The sequence below is a fragment of the Erinaceus europaeus genome, chromosome 10 (assembly GCF_950295315.1).
Source record: "Erinaceus europaeus chromosome 10, mEriEur2.1, whole genome shotgun sequence".
In the NCBI taxonomy this organism is placed as follows: Eukaryota; Metazoa; Chordata; class Mammalia; order Eulipotyphla; family Erinaceidae; genus Erinaceus; species Erinaceus europaeus.
In genome coordinates this window covers 97,816,287-97,831,893 of record NC_080171.1, presented here as the reverse complement: position 1 = coordinate 97,831,893, position 15,607 = coordinate 97,816,287, and the positions used below count along the sequence as shown (strand labels likewise).

The 15,607-nt window shown below is 38.0% G+C and overlaps 1 protein-coding gene across 6 annotated transcripts in view; it reads right to left on the bottom strand.

Annotated features, from left to right (window-relative positions):
* Positions 1 to 15,607, bottom strand: part of PBX3 (PBX homeobox 3) — a 230,957-nt gene that overhangs the window by 29,404 nt on the left and 185,946 nt on the right. For all 6 annotated transcript variants that reach the window (XM_060200162.1, XM_060200164.1, XM_007540000.2 and 3 more), the window contains one exon: positions 4,515 to 4,650. In XM_060200162.1, the coding sequence (XP_060056145.1) occupies positions 4,515 to 4,650 (136 nt within the window). The remainder of the gene's footprint in view (positions 1 to 4,514; positions 4,651 to 15,607) is intronic.

The following is a 15,607-nucleotide window of genomic DNA, read 5'->3' as shown; positions in this document are numbered from 1 at the left end:
CTCCAATCAATTTCTGTCTCTATCCTATAAATAAAGATAATAAAAAATTGAATAAATTTATTTTTAAAAAGGGAGGCCAGACTTCCCTTCAGTGTGGTAGGGGATGGGTTGCACTAGGGCAAAGCAGCAAATGATCCCAGTAAGTTATTTCCCTGGCCCCATATAATTATATTTCATTGATCCTCACTATAATATAAAATTTCGAATATATGCCACATCTTTTTGCCTATTTCCTTACTGCTGCATTTTCACTATTTCCAGTTTTCACTATTAAGAGAACAGGTGGCTATTTTTAAAAGAATGTATTGTTGTCTTCTCAGGTAAAACAAGGGAGTTTTGCCTGCTAAGTCAACAGATGTCTGTTCTGTTCCTATCATTACATAAGTATAACTATAAATCCATTTTGAAGAAATGAATGAAAATGTTCTTTCTAAATGTAATTTAGATTTAACAATTCATATTTTTTTCTTTGTTTTACTTGATTAGACAGAAAAAATTGAGAGTATGGTATGGTAGAGAGAGGGAGAGAGAGAAAGAGATACCTGTAGCACCGCATCACTGCTGGTGAAGCTTCCCCCCTGCAGGTGGGGATCAGGGATTTGAACACAGGTCCGTGGCCATGTGTAATTCATACATCTACTGACTTCTATACGATAATAAAGTTAAACTCTATAAATCTAATAGTCACTATAAGAAACAAACTACTAAGAATACCAACAAAACTCTCTGAATATTCTATATTGATCCCATTCCACTGTACTGAAAATATTTTACTATTCCTATTCTTTCATATGCATTTTACCAAATAAATGTATATCCTGAACAACGTCCATTTCAATTTGTTTGGTTTTCAGCTTTGTAAGAATGACATATTCTATGATTACATTTTTATTTGTTGTTTCTAGGATTCATTCAAATTTATATTTAGCTACAGGTCATCCCTTTTTGCTGCTGTATAGTCCGTTGTGGGATTGTGTGGCAGTGGATTTATCCATTTCCCCAGTTAATGTACAATTGGATTATCTGAAGATTTTTTTGAACACTTCAAACAGTATTATTATTATTATACATAATTCCTAATGTAGACAAGATAAGAGCTTTACAAAGGCAATTTCACACAGAGGTAAAATTATGAATTAAATGGCATGTAGCTATCTAAATATATGATAGTGCCAACAGCTTTCCCAAGTAGCCAAACCTCCTTATGCTCTTGCTAATAAATATATATTTAAGGGTCCCTACTGCTGTATATTGTTACCAGCAATGTGCACATCTGCAGAGCTCAAGCATTCTGAAGTGTCTGCCAATCCAGGAAATGTACAATGTTACTTCTTACCAGTTTTAAATAATATTTTCCAGTTTATTAATAAGATTCATTTCATATAATTGACCACTGACTATATCTTTGGTCTTGTTTTCAAATGGCCTCTTGGTCTTTTTTTAAATTAATTTATAGTAGTTTCTTATTTGGGGGGGTTTCTGTTTGCTTTTGGTGGCACGGGGGCTTCATGCAGGCACAGTTTTACCACTCTCCACATACTTTTTCATTTCTCCAGTGCCAATGGTATCTCCCATGTGGTATACAGGGGGAGTGAACCTGGGCTGTGCAAATGGCAAAGCAGGTACTCTGACCTGCGAGTTGCCTCTTTAGAGGGCCCAATATTTTAGACTTCAATTTTCTTGTGCTGCAACCCTCTGTTTTAACTCGGTGGAGGGAAATAAGCTCAGTGTCTCTCTCATGTGATCTACTACTGCATACTCCCCTACCTGATGTTTTTATTTTTATAAGAGGAGAGAGAGAAGGAGAAATACCAACACACCATTCTACTAGCAATGGAGTTCTACCTATTTTGGTTTTTGGTATTCTCATATGGAGCTGGGGCCAGGGTTCCGAGGCATGAAAAGAATGTGCTCTGACTATGGAGTCTCCTCCCAAGCCAACTTATCTCTGTGTGTATATGTATATGCATGTGTACATTAGTGTTTATACATGCACACATACATATACATAACACACATACACACTTTTTTCTCCCAAACCATATTTTATATACCTTATGCCCCTCTGCACATAGTATGTCAGGATGTATTTCCTAAAACTAGTGATAATCTCTTCTACAACCACAGTATAGTTACCAATTAAAAATTGCTTCATAAGACTTTGTGAAGACTAGGGTGCGTATCCCTGAGGGTAGGTGGCCATAGAACTTACGTAGTGGGTGCAGTACAGAAGTATATACCTATAATCTAATAAACTATCACTAAATCACTAACAAAAATTACAAAAATAATAAAAATCACGTCAGTCGGAGTTTAATCCAAATAATGTCCATTATGACATTTCTCTTTTCAGGGTAGAGCAAAGGATCATGTCTTGCATGTATCAGCCATACCTCATTAGTTTCTTTTAATATGTAATATTCCCAAAGTCTGTCTTTGACATGTTTAATTAAACCCCTTTAGTCCCTAGTAGAACAGTTCTCATTTTGGATTTGTCTACTGTTTGTTGTGATAAGAAAGATCTGGGTAACATTCTTACCAACAATGTCCATCTGTCATTCTTGGATGATGTTGATTCTAATCACCAGGTCAAAGCTGATTCCATTTCCCACTCTTTAATTGGATATTTAACCCCTGCTACTAGTAAAGAGCCAGTGGAGAGCTATTCTAAATCTATCAAAATAAGTGTTGCTATAATTGCTTGTTTTCAGTGATTTCAGTGGTTTATTATTTTATCTTTTTTAAAAAAAATATTAGTGGCTTAATAATTATCAACAAGATTGTGGGATAAGAGGGGAACAATTCCATACAATTCCCACCACCGGAGTTCTGTATCCCATCATCTTCCATAGGAAAGTTCCCTATTATTTATCTCTCTGAGAATATGGACCAAAGATCTTTATGGGGTGCAGAAGGTGGAAGGTCTGGCTTCTGTAATTGCTTGATTTCAATGATTTCAGTATTTTAAAGTTAGCTTTATATCTGAAGAATTACTGGCTTCTAATTTTAATTATATTTAGCAAAATGTGAATCTTAAGCAATGCTTTTCTCTCATTAAAAAGCACCGAATCTATTAGGTCTGGAAGACTCCCTAATTATACTTACAAAAAAATGGCATAAACAAATTTTTATGCACTAATTTATAAGACTAGCAACTAATAGTTAAGACAAAAACATTACTGTTTCTACTTTAGAACATACAAGGTGAAATTAACATTCTCTAGACAGAAAGAAGGTAAAAAGGGAAGGACATTATTAGGATTTAAACCCATGCTTAAACTGATAGCTGCAATTCTATATTTTGTTGACCAAAGTTCGCTTTTCCTTTACTCCTACATTTGCATGCTACATGAAAAATGCTGTTCAAATGTCATTTAAATAAAACTATTTAATATAGCAGAGCTCATGTCAATGTAACATACTTAGTCATCCCCCTCCCTAATTAGAGTATTGCTTAGCTTTGGTTTATGGTGGTGCAAAAGATGGAAACTTGTTCCCCACGTACCTCAGAGATTAAAGTTTGTTACATAAACTATCATGCTATTTTCCCTGACCTAACATACTTCCTGGAGCCCTGCTTCCCCAGAACCCTGCCCCATTAGGGAAAGAGAGGCAGGCTGGGAGTATGGATCCACCTGCCAACGCCCATATTCAGCAGGAAAGCAATTACAGAAGCCAGATGTCCCACCTTCTGCAATAATGACCCTGGGTCTATACTCCCAGAAGGATAAAGAATAGGAAAGCTATCAAGGAAGGGGATGGGATACAGAGTTCTGGTGGTGGGAATTGTGTGGAATTGTACCCCTCTTATCCTATGGTTTTTGTCAGCATTTCCTTTTTATAATTAAAAATAAATACTTTTCTTCTCTTTTTTTTTTTTTGGAAGATATAGTTTTTTGTTTCTAATCCTCTGCCTAAACACCAGTCTGCCTGCCTAAAACTTAAAATGACAGCTAATTTTAGGGACACAATGCATTACAAATAGATGTTTCAAACAAATAACAGTGACATGAAATTAATTCTTTTGTTTAATGGATAACAAAGAATCAAAGCAAACATCACATCCTGCTTACCAAGAAAAGGCTTGGTGAATTTTCAAAGCTTTTTACCAGTTATATTAAATTTCCTTTGGGCAACAAATAAATTGGTACCTCACTGATGAAAGCTTAGGTCAGTCATCTAATTCAGGGGAAACGAGGCTATATGCCCCTTACTGGAGAGTTATTTAAGTGTAAACTGTGTCTTTCCCTATGGCATGTTTATGTCTTCTTTACAGATGATTTATACTTGCTGAGAGTGATTACCACAAATCCTTATTATAGAAGACTTAAACTAAGCATTAAAAGCTTTGCATAAGAATGTGAAAATAAATACATTTTTTAATCTTCAAATATATTTCTTTTATATTCTTTGGTAATAGAACATTTGGATATAAAATTCAAAGAGAATACCTTGAGGTAGAAACAGGGTTCCTGTATCGTAAGGAAATAATAAAGATGGAATTTCTCTCTCACCTGTGACACTGTGATGCTGCATTTCTTGGCCAGCTCCTCTTTGGCTTCTTCACTGGGATACGGGTTACTGAGGTGTGAGTAGAAATATTCATTCAAAATTTCTGTGGCCTGTTTACTGAAGTTACGCCTTTTTCGTCTGTAAGAATAATAAATAAAATAATAGTTATAATCAGCATTAGTGAAAATTATACAAAGCATTAACCAAAGAGGATGATACAAAATGATAGATTCTTAACTATTCTTAAGGTGTAACATCAATATGAGATTGTAAATTATGATTTCAGCATTCTCAAAAGCACTGTTTAATTCATATTAAAATGTAGCATTACTAACAAAAATATTAGAATATGAAGCACAACCAAGCTCAGTCTTTAATTTACTCAAAAATGTTTATCAAAGAACTATGTGTTCTAAGTACTCAATGAAGATTCAACTGGAAGAAAAGGCAGACAAGATCTACCGGATACTTTATAGGGGCTTAGAAGATTAAGCTGCAGAGTAGAAAGTGAGAGGGAAGAAAGACATTAAAGATAGGATTACAGTAATTATAAATTGTTGTAAGCATATTGATAATGAAAAATATAAAATAAAATGAAACTATGGGAAATTAGTGAGACAGGAAAGGTTTCCTCAAAGGAGTCCCACTTAGTTGATACATTGACAATGTGTAAAACATAGAAAAAAGAGGGGACAAGAAATGAGTATTGAAGGGCAGAGTAGATAGCATAATGGTTATGCAAAGAGTCTCTCATGCCTGAGGCCCTCGAGTCCCAGGTTCAGTACCCTATACTACCATAAGCCAGAGCTGAGCAGTGCTCTGGTAAAAAAAAAAAAAAAAAAAAAAAAAGGAAAACATTGGTAAAACACTTTCCCACCTACACCTCAAGGACATCTTTGATGAATCAAACGCAATTGCAAGGAAGACTAAAGCAGAAACACCAATGGGACTACATCAAATTGAAAAGCTTCTGCACATCCAAAGAAACTATTAAACAAACAAACAGATCCCTCACAGAATGGGAGAAGATCTTCACATGCCATACATCAGACAAGAAACTAATCACCAAAATATATAAAGAGCTCAGCAAACTTAGCACCAAAAAAGCAAATGACTCCATCCAAAAATGGGCAGAGGATATGAACAAAACATTCACCTCAGAGGAGATCCAAAAGGCTAACAAACATATGAAAAACTGCTCTAGGTCACTGATTGTCAGAGAAATGCAAATTAAGACAACATTAAGATACCACCTCACTCCTGTAAGAATGGCATACATCAAAAAGGACAACAGCAAGAAATGCTGGAGAGGTTGTGGGGACAGAGGAACCCTTTTGCATTGCTGGTGGGAATGTAAATTGGTCCAGCCTCTGTGGAGAGCAGTCTGGAAAACTCTCAGAAGGCTAGACATGGACCTTCCATATGATCCAGTAATTCCTCTCCTGGGCTTATACCCCAAGGACTCCATAATACCCAACCAAAAAGAGGTGTGTACTCCTATGTTCATAGCAGCACAATTCATAATAGCTAAAACCTGGAAGCAACCCAGGTGCCCAACAACAGATGAGTGGTTGAGAAAGCTGTGGTATATATACACAATGGAATACTATGCAGCTATCAAGAACAATGAACCCACCTTCTCTGACCCATCTTGGACAGAGCTAGAAGGAATTATGTTAAGTGAGGTAAGTCAGAAAGACAAAGATGAGTATGGGATGATCCCACTCATCAACAGAAGTTGAGTAAGAAGATCTGAAAGGGAAACTAAAAGCAGGACCTGACTAAATTGTAAGTAGAGCACCAAAGTAAAAACCCTGTGCTGAGGGGTAGACATGCAGCTTCCTGGGCCAGTGGGGGATGGGAGTAAGTGGGAGGGATGGGTCACAGACTTTTGGTGGTGGGAATGGTGTTTATGTACACTCCTAGTAAAGTGTAGTCATATAAATCACTAGATAATTAATATGAGAGGGGGAAAATTAATTGTATGTCTCAAAGTTTTTAAAACACGGACTGAGTCTTTTTAATATATAGGATGTGTATTTGATGTGCGGACTCTCTCAAAAGCCTAGACCAAGTAAATCAGAAGCAACCAATAGCACAGCTATATACAAGATACTGGGTACTGTACAGCAAACCCTAACAAAAGGACTTTTCAAAGTTAACCCAATTACCAAATAATGTGATGATAACATTAACTATCCATTGTCTTTTTGAACCCTAAGACAGCAGGAACCTCACATCTCCACTACAGAGCCTCTACTTCCCCCAGTCCTGGAACCCTTGGATAGGGCCCACTTTCCCATATGCCTCTCCCAATCCATATCAAATAATTTTGAATCTGCCAGTCGCAACCTAATCAACGCAATGATTGCCACCTCAACATGCTTCAGCTCAGACTGTGTCCAGAGACTTCACATGTGGAATGACAACCCTTCAGCTTCATTACTCGGGTAAGACCTTTCCTTACATAGTATTCTCTCATTACATCCCAGGTGGTTCACTTTCTAACAAAGACCCAAAACCTAGATATACACCAGTTTCTGTGAGAGAGAGCATATGTTCACACGTATCCATAAACTACTGCAAAATTAATATACCTGAAAGCAGAAGTACACTAGAGTTTGCAGCAAGTATCCCCCTAACACTTCCTCTCCACAATTCCAAGCTTTGGGTCCATGATTGCTCAACAATTTGTTTGGCTTTCTATGTTTACTCTCTTTTCAGTCACCAGGTTCCAGATTCCACCAGGATGCCGGCCAGGCTTCCCTGGACTGAAGACCCCAACAATGTGTCCTGGAGCTCCACTTCCCCAGAGACACACCCTACTAGGGAAAGAGAGAGGCAGACTGGGAGTATGGACTGACCAGTCAATGTCCATGTTCAGCGGGGAAGCAATTACAGAAGCCAGACCTTCCACCTTCTGCAACCCACAATGACCCTGGGTCCATGCTCCCAGAGGGATAGAGAATGGGAAAGCTTGGGGGTCGGGCGGTGGCGCAGTGGGTTAAGCGCAGGTGGCGCAAAGCGCAGGAACCGGCGTAATGATCCCGGTTCGAGCCCCCGGCTCCCCACCTGCAGGGGAGTCGCTTCACAGGCGGTGAAGCAGGTCTGCAGGTGTCTATCTTTCTCTCCTCCTCTCTGTCTTCCCCCCCTCTCTCCATTTCTCTCTGTCCTATCCAACAATGAATTGCATCAACAAGGGCAATAATAATAACCACAACGAAGCTACAACAAGGGCAACAAAAGGGGGAAAAAAATGGCCTCCAGGAGCGGTGGATTCATGGTGCAGGCACCGAGCCCAGCAATAACCCTGGAGGAGGAAAAAAAAAAAAAAAGAGAATGGGAAAGCTATCAGGGGAGGGGATGGGATATGGAGATTGGGTAGTGGGAACTGTGTGGAGTTGTACCCCTCCTACCCTATGGATTTGTTAATTTATCCTTTCTTAAATAAAAACTAAATTAAAAAAAAAAAGAAAGGGAAAAAAATCACTGAAAAATGACCTTAAAACAGAAAAGAACTGCAAAATTTCAAAGGGCTAGAGGATATAGTAATACAGTAAAAATCAGAAAGTGTGTGATGAGTCTTAAAGAATGGATAGGAGTCAGGTCATACAGATTTTGTGAACCCAGTAAGAATTTTGTGGATTACATATTAAGTATAACAGAAAGACACTAAAGTTTTTTTTTAAATAAAGTATATGTGTATATAGAGAGAGGGGAGAAGGAAGAAAGAGAGAGAGAGAGAGACAGAGACACAGCAGAGCATGGCTCAGCTCTGGTTTATGGTGGTGCTGGTGACAACCTAGAATCTCAGTCTCAGGCACAAAAATCTTTTTCATCACCATTATGCTATCTTCTCAGCCCAACACTAAAGTTTCAAAGAGATAGCTCAATTAGTGAAAACAGTTGGAGGAAGGCATGAATGGTAATATAGAGACATTTAAAAAGACAGCTGCAATGATCAAATTGAAAAATGACAGTGAGTTAGCATAAAGAGAGAACAATAGAAATAAAAAGATTCAAGATCTATTTGAAAAGTAAAAGCAATTGGACTTAATGAGGAATTGGGTAAGGAAAAAGAGAAAAGGTAAATAAAAAAGGTATTGAAGTTACTAGATTTTTTTTGTCTTTTTGAATTTTTTATGACTCATTTACTTATTATTGGAGATAGAAAAGTTGAGAGGGAAGGGGGAGATAGAGAAAGAGACAGGGTGACACCACTTATGAAACTTTCTCCTCGTAGGCTTGAACCTGGGTCTTTGTGCACTGTAATATGTGTGCTAACCAGGTGTGCCATCGCCTGGCCCCCTAGATTTTTTTGTAATTAAGTCACTGTGATTTGTTCACAAGAGAGAGTAGGGGAAGAAAAACTTTTATTTCTACTGAGAGGGAGTGGCAGAATGTCAGAAATTCAACTTATAAAAGACAGACAAAGAGAAGCAGCAAGGCAGAGAGAGCAAAAGAGATCACAACACTGACACTTTCTTCAAAGAGGTGAGGACTAGGCTAGCACATGGTTCAAACACATGGCAAAGCAGCACACTATCCAAGTGAGTTATTTTGCCAGCTCAATCAAATTCTTTTAACCATCTATATCGCAGACAAAGGAAATTAACAATGGTAGCACACAGGACTTCCATGCCTGAGGACCCTAAAGATCAACCCCCAGGGGCCAGGTGGTGTGGCGCACCTGATGAGCGCACAGGTTAAAGTGCTCAAGGACCCGGGTTTGAACCCCTGGCCCCCCGCAGGAGAGCTTCACAAGTAGTGAAATAGTGCTGTCGGCGACTCTCTGTCTCTCTCCCTCTCTATCACTCCCTTCCCTCTCAATTTCTGGCTGTCTCTATCCAACAGATAAAGATAATTAAAAAAAAAAAAATCAACCCCCAGCACCACCATATGGCAAAGTTGAGTAGTACTGTGACCTCTCTCTCATAAATATAAATAATTTGAGGAGAGGGGCTTGTGCCTGCATAATTCTACCATCCCCAGCAGTCTATAAAATTTAAGGTAGAGAGAGACAGTGAGGAAAAGGAAGGAAGAGAGATCAAGAGAGGAGAGGCACCAGAGTACCTGTCATGCGTGGTAAAGGCATAAAACCGAGACCTTGCACTTGGCAAAGTGTGTACTCCACTAGAGTAGCTATTTCCTAGTACTTAAATAAATCTTTTAAGAAAACAATTAACTTCAAGTAACATTAATGTCATTTAGGTTTTGTTATTAATATTTAAAGAAGCCTGAAAAGAATCATTTGTCAGATTTTACTTTAAATTAGATCTTTCAGTAACTGGAAAAATACTTTTCCCTAATAATTTTCTAATACTTTCTTCCAAAGAATCTCAGTGGTCAATTGCAGTAGCCTATACTCAGAAAGGACAGAATTTATGGGCAGTTATAAATGTACATATCCTATGAAATTCTTCTAGTGAAAATAATGTGTGACCCATGAGCTAGTGTAGTGGATAACACATTAGATTCTCAAGCTTGAGGTCCCGAGTTCAATCCCCAGCAGCACATGTGCAAGATTGATGTCTGGTTCTTTCTTTCTATCCTATCTTTCTCATTAAAAACAAAAACAAAAACAAACAACATAAAAAAAAAAAACAATGTCAGTAACATAGCAGGTTAAGTATATGAGCTATGTCTAAATACTAAAGGTTAAGTCAAGGGAGCACTAGTTCTAAATCCGATCAAGACATCTCAGGTTATAAGACCTGAAACATTAATTTTAATAGTTTTTAAAGTTTAAAATGTTATTTCCCTACCCCCAGCTTCATACATGCCTAACTCCACTACTCAAGCTGACTTTTTCTTTCTTTTAATTAAAATTTTTTTTAATTGTATTTATTTATTTATTTGGATAGAGACAGCCAGAAATCAAGAGGGAATCTGGGTGATAGGGAGAGAGACAGAGAGACACCTGCAGCCCTGCTTCACCACTTGCAAAGCTTTCCTCCTGCAGCTGGGGGGCCGGGGACTGGAACCCGGGTCCTTGCACTGTTATGTGAGCAATTAACCAGGTGTGCCACCACCCGGCCCCTTCTTTTAATTTTAGATGGAGACACACCATTCACAGAGGTTTCTCTGGTGCTGTTGATGGAGTGCTCCTGTAGTGCCAGGGTTTGAACCTGAGTCCTTGTGCATGGTAAAATGTGTACTTCATCAGGTAACCTATCTCGCAACCCCAACATTCAATTTCTGTTGAGGGGTTAAAATCAACAGAATTTGATGGTGGTTTGGCTAGGGGAGTAAGTAATGGAACACAGGGAAACACACCTCCTTCCCAACAGTAATTAGCATTTTTACAGGTGTCATGTATTATCTGAAAAGAAAAACATGGCACTGACCCAGGGGCACTTCAAAGTGGCACACTGTGATGAGTGCGTAGATGAGTAAGAAAGGTAAAAAGGTCTATAACAGATATCATAAATTGTCAAATCTACAGGTATTTAATTGGCTTAGAGATGCTTGCTGGGATGACATAACAAAAACTTGCTGATAAAAATCCAGGTTTCTGATCTTTTAGGAAAAATCAGATGATGAGCAAGTCAGTCATACTAGACCCACATTCTAGTGACAGTTGTATCCTTAGACATGCACCTGTTTGCAATAATCCTTACTGCCTCTCATCCAACCACTCCACTCAGTGATACTCTTAGCGTAAGACATTGCATTCAGCACCAAGATGGGGGATACACTTGGGTCTGTGAAAGACAGCATTTCTTTAGAAAATAAGGACTCAAGAAAGGAGGAAAGTACAGAAACATGTATGGGAAAGCAAAAATAAATCTGGTTTGCGTATCAGTTTTGTCTAGGTATGCTTTTAGTAAACATAGAGAAAAATGATTTATGGAGCAAGAGAGATTCCAGATATCTTTGCTATGTCAACTTTTCTATTAGAAGACAGAAGAACCAACACAATTTTATTCTTACATGTCTTTGCAGTAGTAAATGTCACATCTTATTCAATTACCAAGAAAATGTGAGTATGGCCTTACAAAAAGCAAGAACAAGAGAATCATGTATCTGAATGAAGGTTTTGCCTAGAGGAGGAACTCCCTGCTTTCTCAGTGCAGGTTTGCTAAGAGGCAGTACGAGAATAGATAGAACCAAAGTTCAGTATCTGCATTTACTTAAAGGCTCAAGAGAAAACTGATGTTATATTTTTCTTATATTTGTATACACTTAGAAGTACATCTGGTAGGAAATGTCTATTATTTCTCCTAAGTTCCATTCCTTCAGGTTTTACCACACTCTACAGAAGTCTGCCTCAGGTCACTGTGCAGCAGTGAATCAGTCACAGGCCTATTTCCCATCAGCATCACAACATACCAACAGCAGTCTCTGCAGAAGAAGTAAATCTTCTCTACACCTTTCCTCCTTCATATTCTGGCTCTGCTCATTATGACTTATTAACATACTTTCTCTTCTCAGAAGAAAAGTAGAGCTCATCCAGGTTCATATAATGCAGTTATGTTTAAAAATAAAAACACAGATGTTGACAAAATGGGAAAGTGAACTAGGTGGATTCACAGTAGTACTGTACAGACTTATATGCCACAGGTCCCGAACATTACAGGTTTAACCTCCAGCACCACATACCAGAGTTGAGAAGTGCTCAGGTATCTCTCTCTCTCGCTCTGTCACACACACACCCCACACAAATCAATAAATATTTTTAAAACAAAATAATAAATAAATCTTATACAAAAGAATGGGTAGGCATCAGATGTGAGGATAATAATTACATTAGGAAGAATTCCTTTCTGTCTAAAGTACTTTTAGTATCTTTCTTAGAAAATTATAAATGTGGCACCAGGGTCTCCCAGCCCAACTGTTTCATTCGTCTACTTTAGAGAGAAAAAGTGTAAGAAGGGAGAAAGATTACAGCACCACTCCACCATCTATGGAGTTCCTCTATGCAGCCATGAAACTCCTGTGCTGTGCTGGGGCTTGAACTCAGGGCCCCATGGCTTGTGATGGGGCTTGAACTCAGGGATCATAGGAAATGTAAACACACATGATTTTGTCATTGCTTGGTAGGGTGCCCATCTTGATATGTGCTTGATTCAGGTGCATACCACATGGGTGCCCCAATACTGTGGTCATACTACCTGAAAATGGTCTTACTGGCTACACATGTTGGCTAGAATGGTGAAATTCTCCAGAGTCCTACCCTACTAGGGAAAGAGAGAAATGGGCTGGGGGTATGAATCAACCTACCAAAGTCCATGTCCAGAGGAGAAGCAAATACAGAAGCCAGAACTCCTTCCTTCAGCACCCCCTAACCCCAGAGAGGAGAGAAAATGATGATGGAGGAAGATGACCAAAGAGCTCTGGACCCCAATTCCACTGAGACCCAAAATGCTTGTGGCCAGGAATTTCTGTTTTTATACCATCACTGAAAAGGATGGAATGCTGTCTCGCATATTTGAGAGAAGAGGGGAAATGAAGGAAACTTGGAAACAGTAATAGGTGTGATGTGGGAAGTGAAAAAATGGGCTCACATATATATGTAGAGATAGATAGATAGATAGATAGATAGATAGATAGATAGAGATAAAGATTGATAAAGTCAATCCATATCTGTGACCTTGGAAAAACTATTGCAATTTCCACTGGAGGGACATGGAACACAAACATCTGATGGTGGGAGCAGTGTGCATTTAGACTCCCCCATAACCTTATGATTTTGTAAATTACTAATAAAAGATTAAAACAAAATCACACATGCATGACACCTGGAAAGCAAAACTAAAGAGAGAAAATGTGTGGGAAAGCTACAAAAAAAGGCAGACTATGTAAAAGTTGGCATAGAAATTTGTATAGAAGTAAAATCAGTGTGGAAGAAAGGTAAGGACAGTTTAGTGGAGTGAATGAAGTGAGCTTTCTAGGTCAGGCCTGGAAAGATAGCAAGATCTCACCAAATCAATAAGCATGACTTCCAGCTACATTCCAAGTCCCATGCCAGACATTCTCACAGATGACAATAGCTGGTGACCAACTTGGAAAAGCGTAGGGAGAAAGAATTTGCAGTCAGTGAACAAACAGGGGTGGGTTGAAGAATGGGGGTTAGGCATGGGGGAGAAGGTTTTAGCCAAAAGAACAGATAAACATAATTCACATTGAATTAAACATAGGGAAGATTAATTGATTATGAGTATTGAAATTGTTCAGACATTGATCGAATAATTCCATTTCAAGTAATTAAATAATCCTTAAAGTATAACTCTAAAGGTCAAAGTGTTCAAAGCATAAAAATATTCATTGGAATACTAGTTTTCAAAAGAATCTATTGAAAATAGTATTTCTTCCACCATTTGTTCTTTCCTTGTTTTGCTTTATTTTTGTTCAAAACATTTCCCATTCTATTATACTACTGAATGAAATATTATAGCAAATTTATCTGCTAGGTTATTATCTGTTTCCCCAAATAGAATGTAAGGTCAAGTGTGTCAAGTATTTCAATCTATTTTGTTTACTTCTGGAACCTCAGTATAGAGGTATACTTGTGGAAGAAGACAGGAGGCAAGGAGTTATAGTGGATATTATAGAGACAACTTGAATGCTCAAAAATGGAGGAATAGCTAAGTAAATTATCTGATAGACTTTAGCCATTAAACTATTATATAAAATGAGATATTGTATTATATGGGAAATGTTTGCTTTGTATTGTATAAATGGAAAAAATGTCAAAACCTTAACAATAACAAAATTGCAATGCAGATAAGGACAAATCATATAAGTTTTTTAAATGCCATGTTTAATAGTAGGTGATAAATTCCAGGTGTTAAAGCACATACATAATCGAGCATTGAGAAACTACTGTGGTAGTGAAGCAAAGCAACTAGGGCATCCTCCTCAGAATGCTATAAAAGCAAAGGACACAGAGGATGAACTACAAGGAAATCTGACCAGAGATGGCTAGTAGTAAGGTACTATGTTGTGCTGGTTCAGCTATATGACGATAAGCATGGACTGAGCAATGCAAGCAAGGGCGGAAGGAGAAAGCTAGGATGAGAAATCTTGAAAATGAAGCTCTGGTGAGATCTAATGAGTAATTCAGTATAGAAGAAAAGAACCCAAAGTGAGAAAAGATGCTTTTGAACTAAGAGAATGGTAGTATAATGAAAATTGGTGGCATATATTTCCTTATTTGGCTTTAAGGAAGAGTGCTAGCATGAAAACTTACAGATGCTTTGTTTTCCATGTGAGAAGCTGACTTGTTTTCTTTTATATTATAAACATAGGGTGATAATTGTCACTTTTGTCAAATTCCAAAGAAAAGAAGGGAAAAAAAGCACTTTCCAATGCTGAAGAGTGGTTCAAGCTTTAGCAATACTAAAGAGCCACCTCTGCAAAGGCAGTGACTACTAGGAACTTGAAGATTCCTTTGCTATGTCACTGGCTAGGTCAAACATATTATATATCATTTATTATCTAACTCCTCTGAAACTTGGCAAAGAAAAGTTCTCCTCCTTACAGGAGAAACTGATAGGCTTTCTCTCTTTCTTTCTTCCTCTCTTTCCTCATTCTTTCTTTCTTTCTTTCTTTCTTTCTTTCTTTCTTTCTTTCTTTCTTTCTTCCTATAGAGCTAGAAGTAGAGAGGGAGAGAGAGGAAAAGGGAGAGGAAGGGAAACTGAGAAACTTACATTTCTGCTCCATCACTCATGAAGTTTCTCCCCTGCAGGTGGGGACTGGGGGCTTAAACCTGGGTCCTCATGCATGTTAAGTATGCACTCTACTGGGTGTGCCACAACTTGGCTCCCTCATAAGCTTTCTGACTTGATTTGGAAAAACAAAAGTTTGGGATTTTGTGGTAACCAATATTAATTAAAATTCTCCTTTTCTATGAATATCAGAATCTACAAGTATTTTCTTACAACACACAAGAAACATAACATCAAATATTCTTAGAAAACGAACCATTGTTAAAATAGCTACATACTGAAAGGCATCCTTAGAAATGCTGTTTACTATGAGAATTGAAAGGCTACATAATCTTATATCATTAGTAGAAAAACTAGTCGTATCCATTTCTTCAGTCACCAAACTGATTGCAAATAACACTACCTATCACAGACAAGAGGCTTGA